The 16,444-nt window shown below is 39.4% G+C and overlaps 1 protein-coding gene across 1 annotated transcript in view; it reads right to left on the bottom strand.

The window, feature by feature from the left end:
• SRPK1 (SRSF protein kinase 1) overlaps positions 1-16,444 on the bottom strand; it is an 86,980-nt gene that overhangs the window by 8,699 nt on the left and 61,837 nt on the right. The window contains 5 exon segments of the mRNA XM_032340508.1: positions 3,949-4,056; positions 14,124-14,224; positions 14,595-15,014; positions 15,391-15,604; positions 16,031-16,056. Of these exon segments, the coding sequence (XP_032196399.1) occupies positions 3,949-4,056; positions 14,124-14,224; positions 14,595-15,014; positions 15,391-15,604; positions 16,031-16,056 (869 nt within the window).

The following is a 16,444-nucleotide window of genomic DNA, read 5'->3' as shown; positions in this document are numbered from 1 at the left end:
GTCAGTTACAGGTCAATTTTGATTAAGTCAACGGTCAGACAATTTCAAAAACTGTGGTGTGGTTTGCACTCTCTAATTCAGTCCTAAGATTAGGTCTGTGGCTTTTCAGAGTCCGCTTCTGCAATTTCACCACAGGACAGCTTTTCTCAAAACTGTATTACCTGAACTGTACTACCCTCCAAGGCATTAGCTGGTTTTATATTCTAGAAGTTCATCAAGAAACTGAAGCTGGTAACTTGTTCCATCCTTATCCTAAGGCTTATAGTTCCAAAGGAGAACAGAAACAAACTGTGATTCTCATTAATTAAAATTTGTTAATCTCTTCTGAAACCAGTACTTTTTCAAAGGTTCATAATGGGAGTGCAGTAAAAATACTGAAATTAAAATTCAAGGAAATAAAGGAAAATTTCTAAGATTTCAGTGTTTTCTAAATTTTTCACCCAGACACTCACAACTAGTTACCTCAAGTTCTCTGAGAACTTTATTTTTTGGAACATATGGCAGTTGCTAGTAGTTACAATTTTGTAAGTAAGATAATAGCAGAAAAACACAAACCAAACCAAACAATCACAATGTCAGAAGTGAAAACTAGCAGAAGCTCTAGTTAGAAACGAAACACTTTAGTTGAACACTCTTCCCTTTGTAGATGAGAAAACTGTAACCAAAAATGACAGGCAAGAAAGCCCATCCTAGAATCCAGGGTTCCTGATTCCCACTCCTGTACTGGTCTTACACTGACCAAAGAGCCTGTTTTGTGACACTCAACGTCATGCTCACAACCAGAGGCAACGAGTTAGGAAATCCTGTGTTCTGGTATATATCCAGACAATGTAGTATCATTTAGTGCTAAAAATGCAAAAGAGCTATCCAGACATGAAAGGACATAGGCAAACCTTAAATATTATGAAGTGAAAGAAGCTAATCTGAAAAGCCTACATACTTTTATGATTTCAATTCTAGGACATTCTGAAAAAGGCAAAACTATAAAGACAATAGAAAGATCAGTGGTGGCCAGGTACAGGGGGTAGAGAGGGAGGGATGAGTAAACAGAGCATAGAGGATTTTTATGGCAGTGAAGTTATTCTGTATGATACTACAGTGGTAGACAGAAGTCATTATACATTTTTCAAAATGTATAATTTTGAATGGAGGATTTTACAGAATGAAAGATTTTAAAGCATTAATTCTTTGTCAACTCCGAAGTGGTCTTCACAGAACTCTCCCTTTTTATAACTGCCCTCTAACTTGGTAGTCTCAAGCAATAAGGTGGCAGGCAATCTTTTTATCTCTTAGAAAGGGCTCCAATCTTTCCATCAATTAATTGCACTGGATGCAGGATGATCCATCTTTCCAGACACTTCTGATATTACAGGATTTATTTTTACTTTCTGGTTATGGCTAAATGAAAAGCAACATTTCTACATCTATTTGCAAAATAAGAGAAGCAGCGAAGGGGGTTCAAGTTTCATGATATTGTCTCATGTCAGGTAAGTGCTTTCCCTCCCTTGGTTGAGAAAATTCCTACATGTGAGTTGGTCCAAACGGGGGGCAAGGTTAATCCCCCTTTTATCTTTTGCCTTAGTATACATACGACATAGCAAGCAGGAGCTACTGCCCCCAATTAACCCACTACTAAAAACCACATCATAATAAACCAGATGTCATCTACAAACTAGTTATATTTTGTAGTTGGTGGCATCTCTACCATTTATTTTCTCCAGCAAATCAAATTCCTGAAAATACAAAGCTTTAAAGTTTGCCAAGAAAGAAGTTAGATTTTGTTTTTGTTTTAAAGATTTATTTATTTATTTATTTGACGCACAGAAATCACAAGTAGGCAGAGAGGCAGGCAGAGAGAGAGAGGAGGAAGCAAGCTCCCCGCTGAGTAGAGAGCCCAATGCGGGGCTCCATCCCAGGCCCCTGGGATCATGACCTGAGCTGAAAGCAGAGGCTTTAACCCACGGAGCCACCCAGGTGCCCCAAGAAGTTAGATTTTATTCCAATGTTCTTTCATCTTGTGCACACAGTACCAACCCTCACATTTCACAAAGTCCACAATCTTAACAGGCCATTGATATGCCATAACACAATGATTTACAAGGTCAGGCCATATTAACGACACGGTTTTAACTCTATTACCTCTGGAAGACAAAGTTTTTTAGGAATGTGGGTCTCAAGAAATCTATGACCTAAAACAGGCTGGGGCTTCTAATCTATAGTTTCTCAAGTCTTCACCAAAATTGACTGTGAACAATGTCAACTGAAATGACAGTTTAATAGGCTTCTGGTTTAGTTTACTCATTTGATGGCCCACCAACATTTATTTATTAAGTATTGCTATATAATAAAGAATTTGTTTGGTCTTTGTTCCTGTTTCCTGAGAGGGAGCCTCTAAAAGCCTGGCATTTCCAAGTGATGATGACTTTTGTCATTCACGTTGTCCCCCTGTACCCTAATCATTATACCAATGAGGTGACTCATGGTAGGCTCCTAGATAATTATAAGAGGAGGGCTGGATATACACCCTAACTGGACAAGACCCAATTGTGTGAGGACTGGGGCTTTGAGCCTGTGTTATCCTAACCTCCAGGGACGGAAAGGGGATTGGAGATTGAGTTCAATCACATGATCAACAATTCATTCAATCAATCATGCCTAAGTGATGAAACCTCAATAAAAAACGGGGCACCTGAAGCCCATGTGAGCTTCCCTGGCTGGTGGTATACATGATGTCCTGGGAAGGTGACATGTCCTAATGACACAGAAGCTTCGGCTTTCTGACCCTCTTAGTCCTCGCCCTATGCATGTTTTCATTTGACTGGTTCTGATATGTAGCCTTTATGACAAAACTGCAACAGCAGTTTAGTACTTTCCCAAGTTCTGTGAGTCCTTTTAGTAATTTACTGAATCTGAAAGGATAATGGAAGCTCCCAATATGCAGCTAGCAGGTCGGAACTGTAAGTGGCCTGTGGACTCCAGAGCTTGCAGCTGGTGTTTGACTGAGGGGCCTTCTGGAAACTCTGCCCTTAACCCATGAAGTCTGCCCTAACCTGGGATAGTTAGCATCAGAATCACACTGTAAGCATCTACTCAGAATGTGCCAGGCCTTGAACCAGACACTTAGCTATACATAACAGACATGGTTCCTGTCAGCATGGCACTTACAATCTAGTGCAAGAGAAATAAGTGAAGAAACACACAATTACAAATCAAATTGATGAGTATACTCTATTTCAGGAAACAGTATAACACATTCCAATAAAGGTTACTTGTGGGAAACCATTCAATGTCAACTAAATGACTACCTGAGTACTTGACAGGGACAAAGCAGCAATTTAAGACTCTTTGTATGACTGGGCTTTCACATCTTTTGGGGTGCAAAGATATATAAAGAACTGTCCAACTATACAGACTGAAGTAGTTTCCATAGTTTCCCTAATCTGAAAACAAATCAGAGCCGAAAGGGCAAGGGTACTGGTAATCTCCTAATCAAAAGCGGTACCACCTTGGAGCACTTATTTTTAATTCCCTCAGCCGAAGCCCATGCTAAGAAACATTTGGTGCCTTCAACCAGCAGCAATTTGGCATAACAAAACAGAATGCCAGATGCTCTTTTTTTGAGACAGAGAATTTCAAACAGGCTCCACGCCCAGAATGGAGCCCAAAGTGGGGGTTCAATCTCACGACCTGGAGATCATGACCTGAGCTGAAATCAAAGAGTCGGACACTTAACCGACTGAACCAGCCAGATGCCACAGAATGCCAGATGTTTTTAATCAGCTTTTGAATTCTAGCCTCTCCAGACATAAGATTTAGAGTGCTAGTGGAATATCATAAAAAATTTGTTTTCCTGTTTGTAAATTTGCTGGTCTACTGAAATTAGCAAGCAGGGCAAGCTATAAACTACCACATAATTAAGTGAAGGTCAAGGGTTTGGAAAAACATTACCATGCATGCTGTGCTCCAAATGTCAGCAGGGGTATTGTAGCCAGATCCTATCAGAACTTCCAAGGAGCGATACTGCCTTGTTTGAATATCTTCAGTGAAATGTTTGTGCTGAGTAAATGGAGAAGGACACAGTATTTTAAAATTCACTTATTCTAAAAAGTAACAAATCACAAAAAAATGGAGATTAAAATAAATCTCTTATTTTCCCCAAACCAGTCTTCATTTAGCTAGTTTACTGAAAGTATCATTTTGATGCTATTAGCTCCAAACAGTACTTTGCTTAAATACACCATCTACTCCAAATTATTTTAACGAACATATAAGTCTAACCATAATATAGATATACAGATTAAGGAATAACAATTGCTTTTTAAGAAATGGAGAACTATTACCCCAAGCAAAAATTAAGTTGGTCATTTGTCCATAGTAATAAGTGCTTCGACAAATAAATGCCACCAATTTAGGTCCAATTCAAACTTTCCTTGTTATGTGCTCATTATGAAGAAATAAAAAAATTAGGCTTCAAGTTTCAAGAATCTTGTAAGCACCATCTATAAAGAACTCTTGCTCCCATTCTCCTCCATCCCCCACACTCCTCTAAAAACTCAAACATGATTCTTGGGGGAAAAAAGACCATGTTAAGTACCTTGGGAATGCAATCAGCAAAACCATCAGAATCTCTTTAACACATAAATTGCATGGGAAGAAAAGGGGAAAACTATGGTAAAAGCAATTTAAGAGACATAGTATCCAATTGTGGATTCATAGATTTTATTTGGATCCCGTTTGAAACAACAAAAAAATTAAAAGAACGTTTATAAGGTACTGGCAAAACAGACTGAATACTTGATATTGGTGAATTGCCAACTTTGTAGGTGCAGCAATGGTGTCATCGTTGCCTGAAAGAGTCATCTTTTAGCAAGCCATATTTAGGAATGAAAATACCTGGGACATAGTTCAAAATAATCTGGAGTGGGTGGCAGAGTGGGGGTATAGATGAAAAGAGACTGGCAGTGAGTTGATAAATACTGGGTGACACTAGTATAATGACACAGGGTTTCAGTGTTCTATTCTCTCTACTTTGGTGTAAGTTTGAAGTTGGCCATAATAAAAAACATTGCAGAAAAAAGCTTAGAATGAGTCACAGACACAACACAAAATCCAGATATTAAAAAACATGTAATAAAAAAGAGTGGAAGATGACTCTTTAATCCTACTGGAATTCAAAAACAAGGAAGATCATTTGTTTTTTGTTCCTGTTTTTAAAGTTCTATTTACTTAAGTAATCTCTACACCCAATGTAGCTTGAACTCATAACCCCACGATCAAGAGTCACCCCAGCTGAGCCAGCCAGGCACCCCAAGGAAGAACATTTGTGAAGAGGAGATATTAGGCAGAGAAAGCTTCAGGTAGGAAACCAGTATTGACCAGAGCTCCACAGGGACAAAGACTGATCAGAAAGAGCAACTTTTGTACTTTTCTGCCAGGAGGAGCACATCACCAGCATAGGCACAGAAAGATACCTGCCAAAGCCACATACAGTTAATTGCTAGGACGGAGTTTGGATTTCATCTGGCATCACTCCATGTTAACGCACAGGAAAGTGTGCTCCAAGGAGAATGACAAGATATCTGAGGATATCATTCCAGTCATTTGCTGGTTGGTGGCCAGTAATGAAAATCTGAGCACTGGCTGTGAAAACAGCAGAGGGAAGAGTAAACCCAGGGACAGCCAAAGAAAGAACAAGCAGAATTTAAAAATTCAACGGCTGTATGTAGGAGACAGTAGGAACTCAGTGGCAGAGGCCTAAAGGGTTAGCTGTCTGCTAACAAAAACGGAGAATGACAGACTTAGTGAAGTGGTTTTACAGGAAAACAATGGGCTCAGATATGGAGTCTGAAGTGGAAATGTACTGCTCGCAATTATGATACTGTAATTTATAAGACAGACAGACACACACATATAGCCATTCAAGTGTACAAGTCATTCAAAATGCATTTCTCATATATATTTGGTCTTTATCCACTCTTCTTGGCTAAAACTCCCTAAACCCCTGGAATTTCTGGAACAATAAGAACAAAAGGGAGTATATTTATTATATGTCCTCAGTTCCTGAAAACACTTTACAGCTGTAAAGGTAAAATGGCTGTAAAGGCTTATTATTTATAAGCCCCTTTCCACAACTGAGTTTATGTTAATAAGCTGACTTGGAAAGCACCTAAGGATGGGGGCTGGTTGCTAGAGGAACTAACTATGAACAGAGGGTGGGACTGAAAGTTCCAATCTCTGATTTCTGGAGAGAGAAGAGCGGCTGTAGACTGAATAATCACTAATGGCCAGTAAGTGAATCAATCATGCCTATGTAATGAAGCCTCTATAAAAATGCAAAAGGAGGGAGTTTGGGAAGCATCCACAATGAGGAACCAGAATGCTGCCACATGCCACTGTGGCAGGTCCCAAACTCTTTTGAGACCTCACCCTTTGTATCTCTTTCTCTGGCTATTGATTTGTATCCTTTAATATCCTTTGTAATAAACTGGAAATGTAGTGAGTAAACAGGTTTTTCTGAGCTTTGTTAGTCATTCTAGCAAATCAGCCAAACGCAAGGAAAGGGCAGTGGGATTCTCTGATTTTCAGCCAGTTGGTCAGAAGTATAGGTAACAACCTGGATTTGTGACCAGCATCCTGAATTGGAGGGGGTTGTTGGAACCTCCAATTTATAGCCGATTGGTCAGAAGCAAAGGTAACTTGGGCTTGCAACTGAGATATGAAGTGGAAGGAGGTCTTGTGGAACTAAGCCCTTTACCTGTGGAATCTCATTTTTCTCCAGGTAGATAATGTCAGAATTGAGCTGAATTCTCAGACTACTGCCCAAGAACCACTTGGTGTGGGGAAAACCTACACACACACACACACACACACACACACACACACTCTTCAGAATTGGGTTCAGGTGGGGCACCTGGGTGGCTCAGTGGGGCGCCTGGGTGGCTCAGTAGGTTAAAGACTCTGCCTTCGGCTCAGGTCATGATCTCAGGTCCTGGGATTGAGTCCCACATCTGGCTCTCTGCTCGGCGGGGGGCCTCCTTCCTCCTCTCTCTCTGCCTGCCTCTCTGCCTACTTGTGATATCTGTCTGTCAAATAAATAAATAAAACCTTAAAAAAAAAAAAAAAAAAGAATTGGGTTCAGGCATCCTTTTCAGTGATACATTTAGAAAAATGGACATGCTGTTCAAGGGAGTTGTCTTTACTAATTGTATCTCACTATTGCCTTAGAAAGACGCTGTAAATGATAAATAAGGCCAAGAATCAGCAAAAGTAAAGAAGGTGGATCAGATACAAACGCACACATCCTCCCACTCCTGAAACTCCACCTTAGTAAGAATTCAGTGTTAATTCTTAAAACATGAACTAACAAAGAGAATAACAAAGAAGTTAGAGCAATAAAATTTACAAGTTGAAAAACAGATCACTGGTAAACATCTTAGTGGATCCAGGAAAACTGAATAAGCCACCGGTGCAAATTGAGAAGCACTGGGATGTATACCAGAGTCCCCCTTGCCTCAAGGCTCAGGGTTTGGCAGTATCACATATGACTGCAAGTGAGGGTGGGATTTAACCCAGAAATACTGCCTTAAACATCTTTTAAAGATGACATGCCTGGCTGGCTCAATTGGTTAAGCACCTGACTCTGTTTTGGCTCAGGTCACGGATCTCAGGGAGATGGAGCCCTAGGTCAGGCTCCATGCTGGGGGAGTTTGCTCCTCCTTCTCCCTCCACTTCTCTCCTTCCTCCACCTCATGCTCTCTAGCAGCATTCTCTGAAATAAATAAAATCTTAAAACAACAACCACCACTCTTTTAAAGAAACAGGGCTCCACCCCAAACCATAAGATACCTAGGAATAAACCTAACCAAAGAGGCAAAGAATCTATACTCAGAAAACTATAAAGTACTCATGAAAGAAATTGAGGAAGACACAAAGAAATGGAAAAATGGTCCATGCACATGGATTGGAAGAACAAATATTGTGAAAATGTCTATGCTACCTAAAGCAATCTAAACATTTAATGCAATCCCTATCAAAATACCATCCATTTTTTTCAAAGAAATGGAACAAATAATCCTAAAATTTATATGGAACCAGAAAAGACCTCAAACAGAGGAATTTTGAAAAAGAAAGTCAAAGTTGGTGGCGTCACAATTCCAGACTTCAAGCTCTATTACAAAGCTGTCATCATCAAGACAATATGGTACTGGCACAAAAACAGACACATAAATCAATGGAACGAATAGAGAGCCCAGAAATAGACCCTCAACTTTATGGTCAACAAATCTTCGACAAAGCAGGAAAGAATGTCCAATGGAAAAAAGAGTTTCTTCAACAAATAGTGTTGGGAAAATTGGACAGCCACATGCAGAAAAATGAAACTGGACCACTTCTTTACACCACACATGAAAATAGACTCAAAATGGATGAAGGACCGCAGTATGAGAAAGGAATCCATCAAAATCCTTGAGGAGAACACAGGCAGCAACCTCTTCGACCTCAGCCGCAGTGACTTCTTTCTAGGAATATTGCCAAAGGCAAGGGAAGCGAAGGCAAAAAGGAACTATTGGGACTTGATCAAGATCAAAAGCTTTTGCACAGCAAAGGAAACAGTTAACAAAACCAAAAGACAACTGACAGAATGGGAGAAGATATTTGCAAATGACGTATCAGATAAGGGGCTAGTATCCAAAATCTATGAAGAGCTTAGCAAACTCAACACCCAAAGAACAAATAATCCGGAGCACCTGGGTGGCTCAGTGGGTTAAGCCTCTGCCTTTGGCTCAGGTCATGATCCCAGGGTCCTGGGATCCAGTCCCGCATCGGGCTCTCTGCTCAGCAGGGAGCCTGCTTTCTCCTCTCTCTGCCTGCCTGTCTGCCTACTTGTGATCTCTGTCTGTCAAATGAATCAATAGAATCTTTAAACAAACAAACAAAAAACAAAAAAACAAATAACCCAATCAAGAAATGGGCAGAGGACATGAACAGATATTTCTGCAAAGAAGATATCCAGATGGCCAACAGACACATGAAAAAATGCTCCACATCACTCGGCATCAGAGAAATACAAATCAAAACCACAATGAGATACTACCTCACACTGGTCAGAATGGCTAAAATTAACAAGTCAGGAAATGACAGATGCTGGCGAGGATGCGGAGAAAGGGGAACCCTCCCACACTGTTGGTGGGAATGCAAGGTGGTGCAGCCACTGTGGAAAACAGCATGGAGGTTCCTCAAAAACTTGAAAACAGAGCTACCCTACAACCCAGCAATCACACTACTGGGTATTTACCCTAAAGATAGAAATGTGGTGATCTGAAGGGGTGTGTGCACCCAAATGTTTATAGCAGCAATGTCCACAATAGCCAAACGATGGAAAGAACCTAGATGTCCATCAACAGATGAATGGATAAAGAAGATGTGGTATATATACACAATGGAATACTATGCAGCCATCAAAAGAAATGAAATCTTGCCACTTGTGATGACGTGGATGGAACTAAAGGGTATTATGCTGAGCGAAGTAATCAGAGAAAGACAACTATCATATGATCTCCCTGATATGAGGAAGTTGAGAGGCAACGTAGGAGTTTGGGGAGCTAGGAAAAGAATAAATGAAACAAGATGGGATTGGGAGGGAGACAAACATAAGAGACTCTTAATCTCACAAAACAAACAAAATGAGGGTTGCCAGGGGGAGGGGGTTAGCGAGAGGGTGGTGGGGTTATGGACATTGGGGAAGGTATGTGCTATGAAGTGTGTAAACCTGGCGATTCACAGACCTATAACCCTGTGTGTGTACACACACACACACACGTATATATGCACATATAAAAATGTATATGTATTATATATGTATATAAAATATATATATATATTTTAAAGATTTTATTTATTTGTTGGACAGAGAGAGAGATCACAGGTAGGCAGAGAGGCAGGCAGGGGTTGGAGGGGGCAGGGTCCCCGCTGAGCTGAGAGCCTGATGTGGGGCTCGATCCCAGGACCCTGAGATCATGACTGGAGCCGGAGGCAGAAGCTTTAACCCACTGAGCCATCCAAGTGTCCCAATACATTATACGTTAAATAAATAAAATTTTTTTTAAAAATGTAAAGAAAAAAAAAAAAGAAAGAGAAAGAAACAGGGCTCCAAGACACAGGGCATGATGCAATATAATAGCATCTTCCCTGACCTGACAGATCATTTGGAGGTTTTCTCTGGAGTAGGTAAAATAGGGTCTTTGAAGGATGCTCCACACAACTGAGGGGCGAGGACCATTTTAAAAAACAGGGAAATCAAGTGACTAGTAACTGCATGTTGAACCCCCTGTTTTCCTTCAGAAAGAAGGCAACCGACAACACATAGGAAGAAACAATGTGAAAAATGGGATAATAAATTATATCCTCTGAGAGACAGAGAACCAAAGAACTCTTGAGAAGTAAAAATGTAATGAGAGAAATAAGAAAAAATAAGGCATATAATAACTAGTCAAGAAATCTCCCAGAAAATAAAGCAAAAAGAAAATGACAGAAAATAGGAGTGAAGATAATACCTGCACAGGAGGTCTAACATTTGAATTATGACATTTCAGAGCTAGAGAACAGAAACCAAGGAAATAAAAGAAAAGAAAACAAAAAACCAACCAACCTAATGACAAAGAAAGAGTCAAAACGAAAAGAACTAGAGTTTCAAAATTAAAAGTGCATACCAGGGGTGTCTGGCTGGCTCAGGTGGAAGAGCATGTGGCTCTTGATCTCGGAGTTGTGAGCTCAAGCTCCACATTGGGTGTAGAGATTGTTTTAATAAACTTAATAAATGAGTGAATGAATAGATGAATGAATGAATAAACAAACAAACCCTAAAAAAAAGTGCACACCAAGTCCTTAGTATAACGGATAGAAACAGACCCAAGTGAGGCACAGCACAGTGAAATAATGATCCTGGAGACTTTCACAGGGGAAAAGGTTTCATACAAGGGATCGAGAATCAGAATGACCATGGTCTTTAGCAGCAACAAGTCAGGGAACTAGAAGATAATAGAGCAATGACAAACATTCTGAAGGAAAATTGTTTTCAACCTAAAACTTTGCCTGCAGCCAACTGAGTGTGAAAGTAGGACAGAGACACTATCAAACAGGCAAGGTGCCCCTCCCAGTCTCACATACCCCTTCTTAGGAAGCTACTTCAAGTTGTATATACTCCAAAAACAAAAAAAAACAAAAACCATCAAACAAAAAACAAAAAAATAATTTTACAGTAAACCAAGAGAGATCAAAAGGACAGAAAGCAGGGGGTATAAAGAGAAAGTAAACATAATCTCCAGGATGATGGTGAAAGGAAATCCGAATGGCAGTAATGCTACAGGCCTATGGGCAATTCAACAGGTGAACACAAGTTAGAAGACTCCAGGTTCCAGATAGAGCTCTTCAGGAAGAAGTTGAAAGAATACTCAAGGCATCTGCATGTATTAAAGTGTACATATTTATACCACTGGGTCAAAGTGTGGAGTTGAATTAAGTAATAAATAGTATAAAGATGAGTAAGCAAATGAAACACAGTTTGGGCAGAAGTGGAGAAAGAATCAGTACAACGTATCCTCAAGATAGCACTGGGTCCCAATAATGCCAACATAGAATGATTAACCAGCCAAAATCATCTTAAGTCGGGAACATGGGGGCTGGGTGTAGTGATGGTACACAAATCCTGTATAATGCTTCCCCTCAAAAAAATTGGGAGCAGCATAGCCAAGTTATTTATCAGCAATATGAAGGTAAATACTGTTGTGTGGAGAGTAAAAAACTCGCAAAGGGAGGGAACAGATTTTTAAATCAACTTAAACTACATACATGCATAACCGATAAGAATTTTTTTTAAAAAATCAAGCAATCTGAAAATCATACACAATTCCATTACTGAATGCCAGATGCTGCTGATGCTGCAGAAATCAGTAAGATGTGACGTCTGACTAGGATCCAGCAGGACAAGACACTGATGTCTTGTTCACACTGTGTCCTAGTACCAAGTCAGAGCATGTGACAGTATGTTTGCTGAAGGAGTGAATGAATGAAAAGAAGGTAAAGTCATTTTAGCATAGGGACACATTTTTTAAAAGAGACAGGCAGACAAAAACAAAGTAATTGTGGTAGTAAAGGTGACATGATAAGTTGTAGCAGAATAAAGAGAAGTGTGCCAGCTGGGTAGACAGTAATGGAGAAAGGCATTCTAAACACAAAGGCCTAGAAGCCTGAAGCATCTGATGTTCGTACCATGTGACATGTGTGACAGGCCAAAGCACAACTCACGATATGTTGACTTAAATATTTATTGAGCATCTCCCTAGGTTCTTTTCTAAGTACTGCAGATACAGAAGTGAACAGAAGAATCTGTTGTGATGGGGCATACATTTAGGAAAAGGGACAGTAAGCAAACAACTATATAGTATTAGACTGTGTGACAGGTGCTATGAAGAAAAAAAACTGAAGAGGGAGAGGAAGAGAGAGACAATACATGAATGAATATAATAAAGGTGTATGGGTTTGGATAGTGGTGGTTTGCTTATTATATTAGGTGTTCAGGGGAAGATCTTCCTGATGACAACTGAATAGGAACTTGAAGAAAATGAGTTGTACATTGTCTTGGGAAAAGAATTCCAGGCAGAAGGAAGACATCATTTGCTTGGTGTTATGTGGGACATGGTAAAGACTTTGGCATTCATTTTGAGGGAAGTCATTCTGATAGATGTGCTGACAATAGTCTTATGGGGACATGGGCAACCAAAGGGAGAGTGAGTGGGCTACAGCAGTCATCCTGCACTCAGGTGAAGACTGCTGGCCTAGATCAGACTGTGGTATGGTGGAGTAATTCTAATTACCTGAATGCCATATGGAATAGAAAAATCTGAAGTATAAAAATAAATGTAAAACACATTATTATGGATTTTTAATAATTCAGTTTTTCCTTCGGCAATCTTCAACATTCCTGTTTACAAGGTGTATGACTCTGAGTAGTGTCATTTATGTGCAAATCAATTCCTAGATTGTTGAGGTGTCCATTAAAAATAATGCCCTCCCCCAATTTCTTAACTAGGTAAGCAATATTATTAAGGGACACTAGACATCAAAAATTCATTTAAAAAAAAAGCACGCACTTTTTGACTTAGGAATTCTATGTTTAGGTTCTGTCCTAAGGACAACCATATGAAGATTTGTGAGTAAAGATGATCACTGCAGGGCACCCAGGTGGCTCAGTGGGTTAAGTCTCTGCCTTTGGCTCGGGTCATGATCTCAAGGCCCTGGGATTGAGTCTCACATAGGGCTCTCTGTTCAGCAAGGGAGCCTGCCCACCCACCGCCCACCTACTTGTGATCTCTCTCTGTCAAACAAATAAATAAAATCTTAAAAAAAAAAAAAAAAAACCCACAAAACAACCAGATGCTCACTGCAAAGAGCTACCAAATACGTGTAAAAAACTAAGTACATTAGGGAATACTACATAACCAACTAAATTTGATATAAATTTCTGTTTGACAAAATGTCCAAAATATTGAATGAGTTAAAAGGTTACAATTAATAGTATCAATATCAATTTTGAAAATATTGGGGAAGTACGAACATAAGCATTGTTGAATATGGGGCGCCTGGGTGGTTCAGTGGGTTAAAACCTTTGCCTTCGGCTCAGGTCATGATTTCAGTGTCCTGGGAGCCAGCCCCACATCTGGCTCTCTGCTCGGCGGGGAGCGCGCTTTCCCCCCTCTCTCTGCCTGCCTCTCTGCCTACTTGTGATCTCTGTCTGTCAAATAAATAAATAAAATCTTTAAAAAAACACACACAAAAAAACAAAACAAAACAAAAACCCCAAGATTGACCAGGAATTAACACTGTTGCACCTGGGTGACAGGTAACTGGAATGGGAGTGGGGGCTGTTTTATTATACTACTCTACTTCTGTTAAGTATATTTGAACGTTTCTATAATTGAAGATTAAGAAAAAAGTGAAAAAATTTTCACTAACATGTTAACCGGCAATCTGAGTACAGACCTACAGATGTTTTCTTCCTTAGCACAATTAAAGTTCAAATTTTCCTTCATTCCTAGTCACTTCAAAACACAGCACTAAGTTTAACTTACCACCCAACAGGCATTTCCAAGATCAGCAATCTTCACTTGGAGCTTTTCTGCATTTTTTGGCTCAAGGGGATTAACAAGAAAATTTCCAGCAGTGGATTTTCCTACAGACAAAGGATATCATTAATAAGAGTGTTTAGTGAACACAAACATACCCAAAGGTTAATAAAATGCTCTGAGGCAACATACCCAGGCCTCTGACTGGAAAAGTTCACTAAATTTTGTAAGATAAAGAGTAGCAACACCTTCAGTTTACACAATTAAAATCTACCTCTGCCTTCAGGGCAAATGAAGTGCTGTGCACCCACTACATGACCAATACAATTCAAAATTAGCTAAAAATTTACACACTGAAGGTAACCTGGGAACCTGCTATGAAGTTTTATTTATAAAAACAATGGTAGATTTAGACTAGAAATTCATGAATATGCTATTCAGGGAAGGAGTACTGGGGAAGGATGTCTGTTTAGGTACCTTTGTTGTCCAATGGTCCATTTTGTTCTTGCTCATGCTCATCTTCACAGGGTATCTCTGCCCGAATGCTTTCTTGAAGTTGGCTGATGTCCTGTTCACTGAATGACTTGTCTACATTTGGTGAAGCCTGGCACATCATGGTATCTGACACCTCAGAGGTTACAGGTGTACAAGAGTCTGTTTCCTGAGATGTGCTGCTGTCTCCATTTTGGGAGCTTAGGAAACTAGGTTCCTGCTTCAAATTTTGGACATCACAGTCATTAGCATTATGTAGATCCTCTTTAAGCCTCAATGTTTCTTTATTACTGTTTTCAGTATAATTAACGATTTCAATTACTCCATTGCAATTAATTTCTGCTGCACCACCCTCTACACCACGTTCCATAAGTGTTTGATCCTGGTCAATGGTACTTGACTCTTCTAAGGAACAAACAGACAAAAAGGATGTATGTGTATGTGTATGAGTGAAAGAACAAAAAAATTTCTCCACAAGATTAAAAATGCTTTCTAGAACTTATATAGGGTGACATAAAAACATGACTGAACATCTAAGACCTATTTATGGAAGGAAAAAAGATCTTCTCATCCTTACTCAACTGCAAAATGAAGTCTATGTTGCATTTCCATAGAAAAGTCAGAAATTACATTTGAATATTACCTGCCTGACATTTATGAAGGTTCTGTACTCTTACTGTATAAGGACACCCCCAAATGTGTTGTATGCATGAAACCACTACATTATAGAACAATGATAAAGTAATGTTAAAATAAATTTTTGTGTATGCTCTATTTATACCAAGTTTTTCTTGGGTCATTTTATTAGGTGGGTTCTCTTTCAAGGGTCTTTCAACAGGACTCTCTGATTCTTCTTGCTTGTTTGGTCTTTTTTGCCCAGGGCCCGACTCTTTCTCCATTTCCTCAATTTCCTGCATTCGCTTCTCTAGTAATTCTGCCTGGCGCTTCTGCTTCTTCTTCAATTTCTTCTTCTTATTCTTTGACATTTTGTCAGCCTGGGCGGAGATTACAAACAGATAAAGCCTTCAGGTGGCTAATCCATTACCCCCAGTTGGAGATAACTGTTAACTTTAATATTTCCTAATTAAATTTCATTCTTTTCCTAACATAGCGCTTAAGTTTCTCATTAACTTAAACAATGTGGATACTCTTATGAAACCAAACAGAAACAAACTTAACAATAAATTTTGGTCCTCTGAGCCAACTGTGGGGCTGATACTTTCAGACACTCTCAAGTTTATAGGAGCCTCACCAGTACAAACTTGTCAAAGATGCATGGGCATTTACTGGAGAAAATATAGAAGCGCAGGAATATTTTTTTCTTTGGTTTTCAAACTCTACACAAACTGTGATCCCTAACAGAGGAATCCCTGCCCATTGCCCACAGATCAGAATTAAACATAGAAACACCTTATACTTACTGGTTTAGGCTGGGGCGCAGTACTGACTGAAAAGAAAAGAAAACTAAGTAAGAATCCTGGCATTCAGCAAGCCATGTAAGTTTATGTTACAGAGAAAACCACTCTTTTTAAAACACCTCTGGTAGAAGTACCATCTTTTAAAAAAGAATAATACACATAAAAGTTGGCAAACTTAGAATGAATTTAAATAAATTAAATTCCTCTCCAGATAAAATCCATACATGCAAAGATCCAAGTCCCAATTTCTGGTTTCCGCTATTAATGTTGCAAAAATCTCATTCCTATGTATGCTTAAAACAGAAAATGATAGGCAGCAGCCCTCATCCCCACTTAGAATCCCCATCTCTTAATTCTTCCCCTTGGCAATGGTCAGTTTTAAAAGGAGAGCAGCATTAAGAGCTATATAATAATTTG

Source organism: Mustela erminea, chromosome 4 (genome assembly GCF_009829155.1).
Source record: "Mustela erminea isolate mMusErm1 chromosome 4, mMusErm1.Pri, whole genome shotgun sequence".
Taxonomy (NCBI): Eukaryota; Metazoa; Chordata; class Mammalia; order Carnivora; family Mustelidae; genus Mustela; species Mustela erminea.
This window is presented reverse-complemented; position numbering and strand designations above follow the sequence as displayed.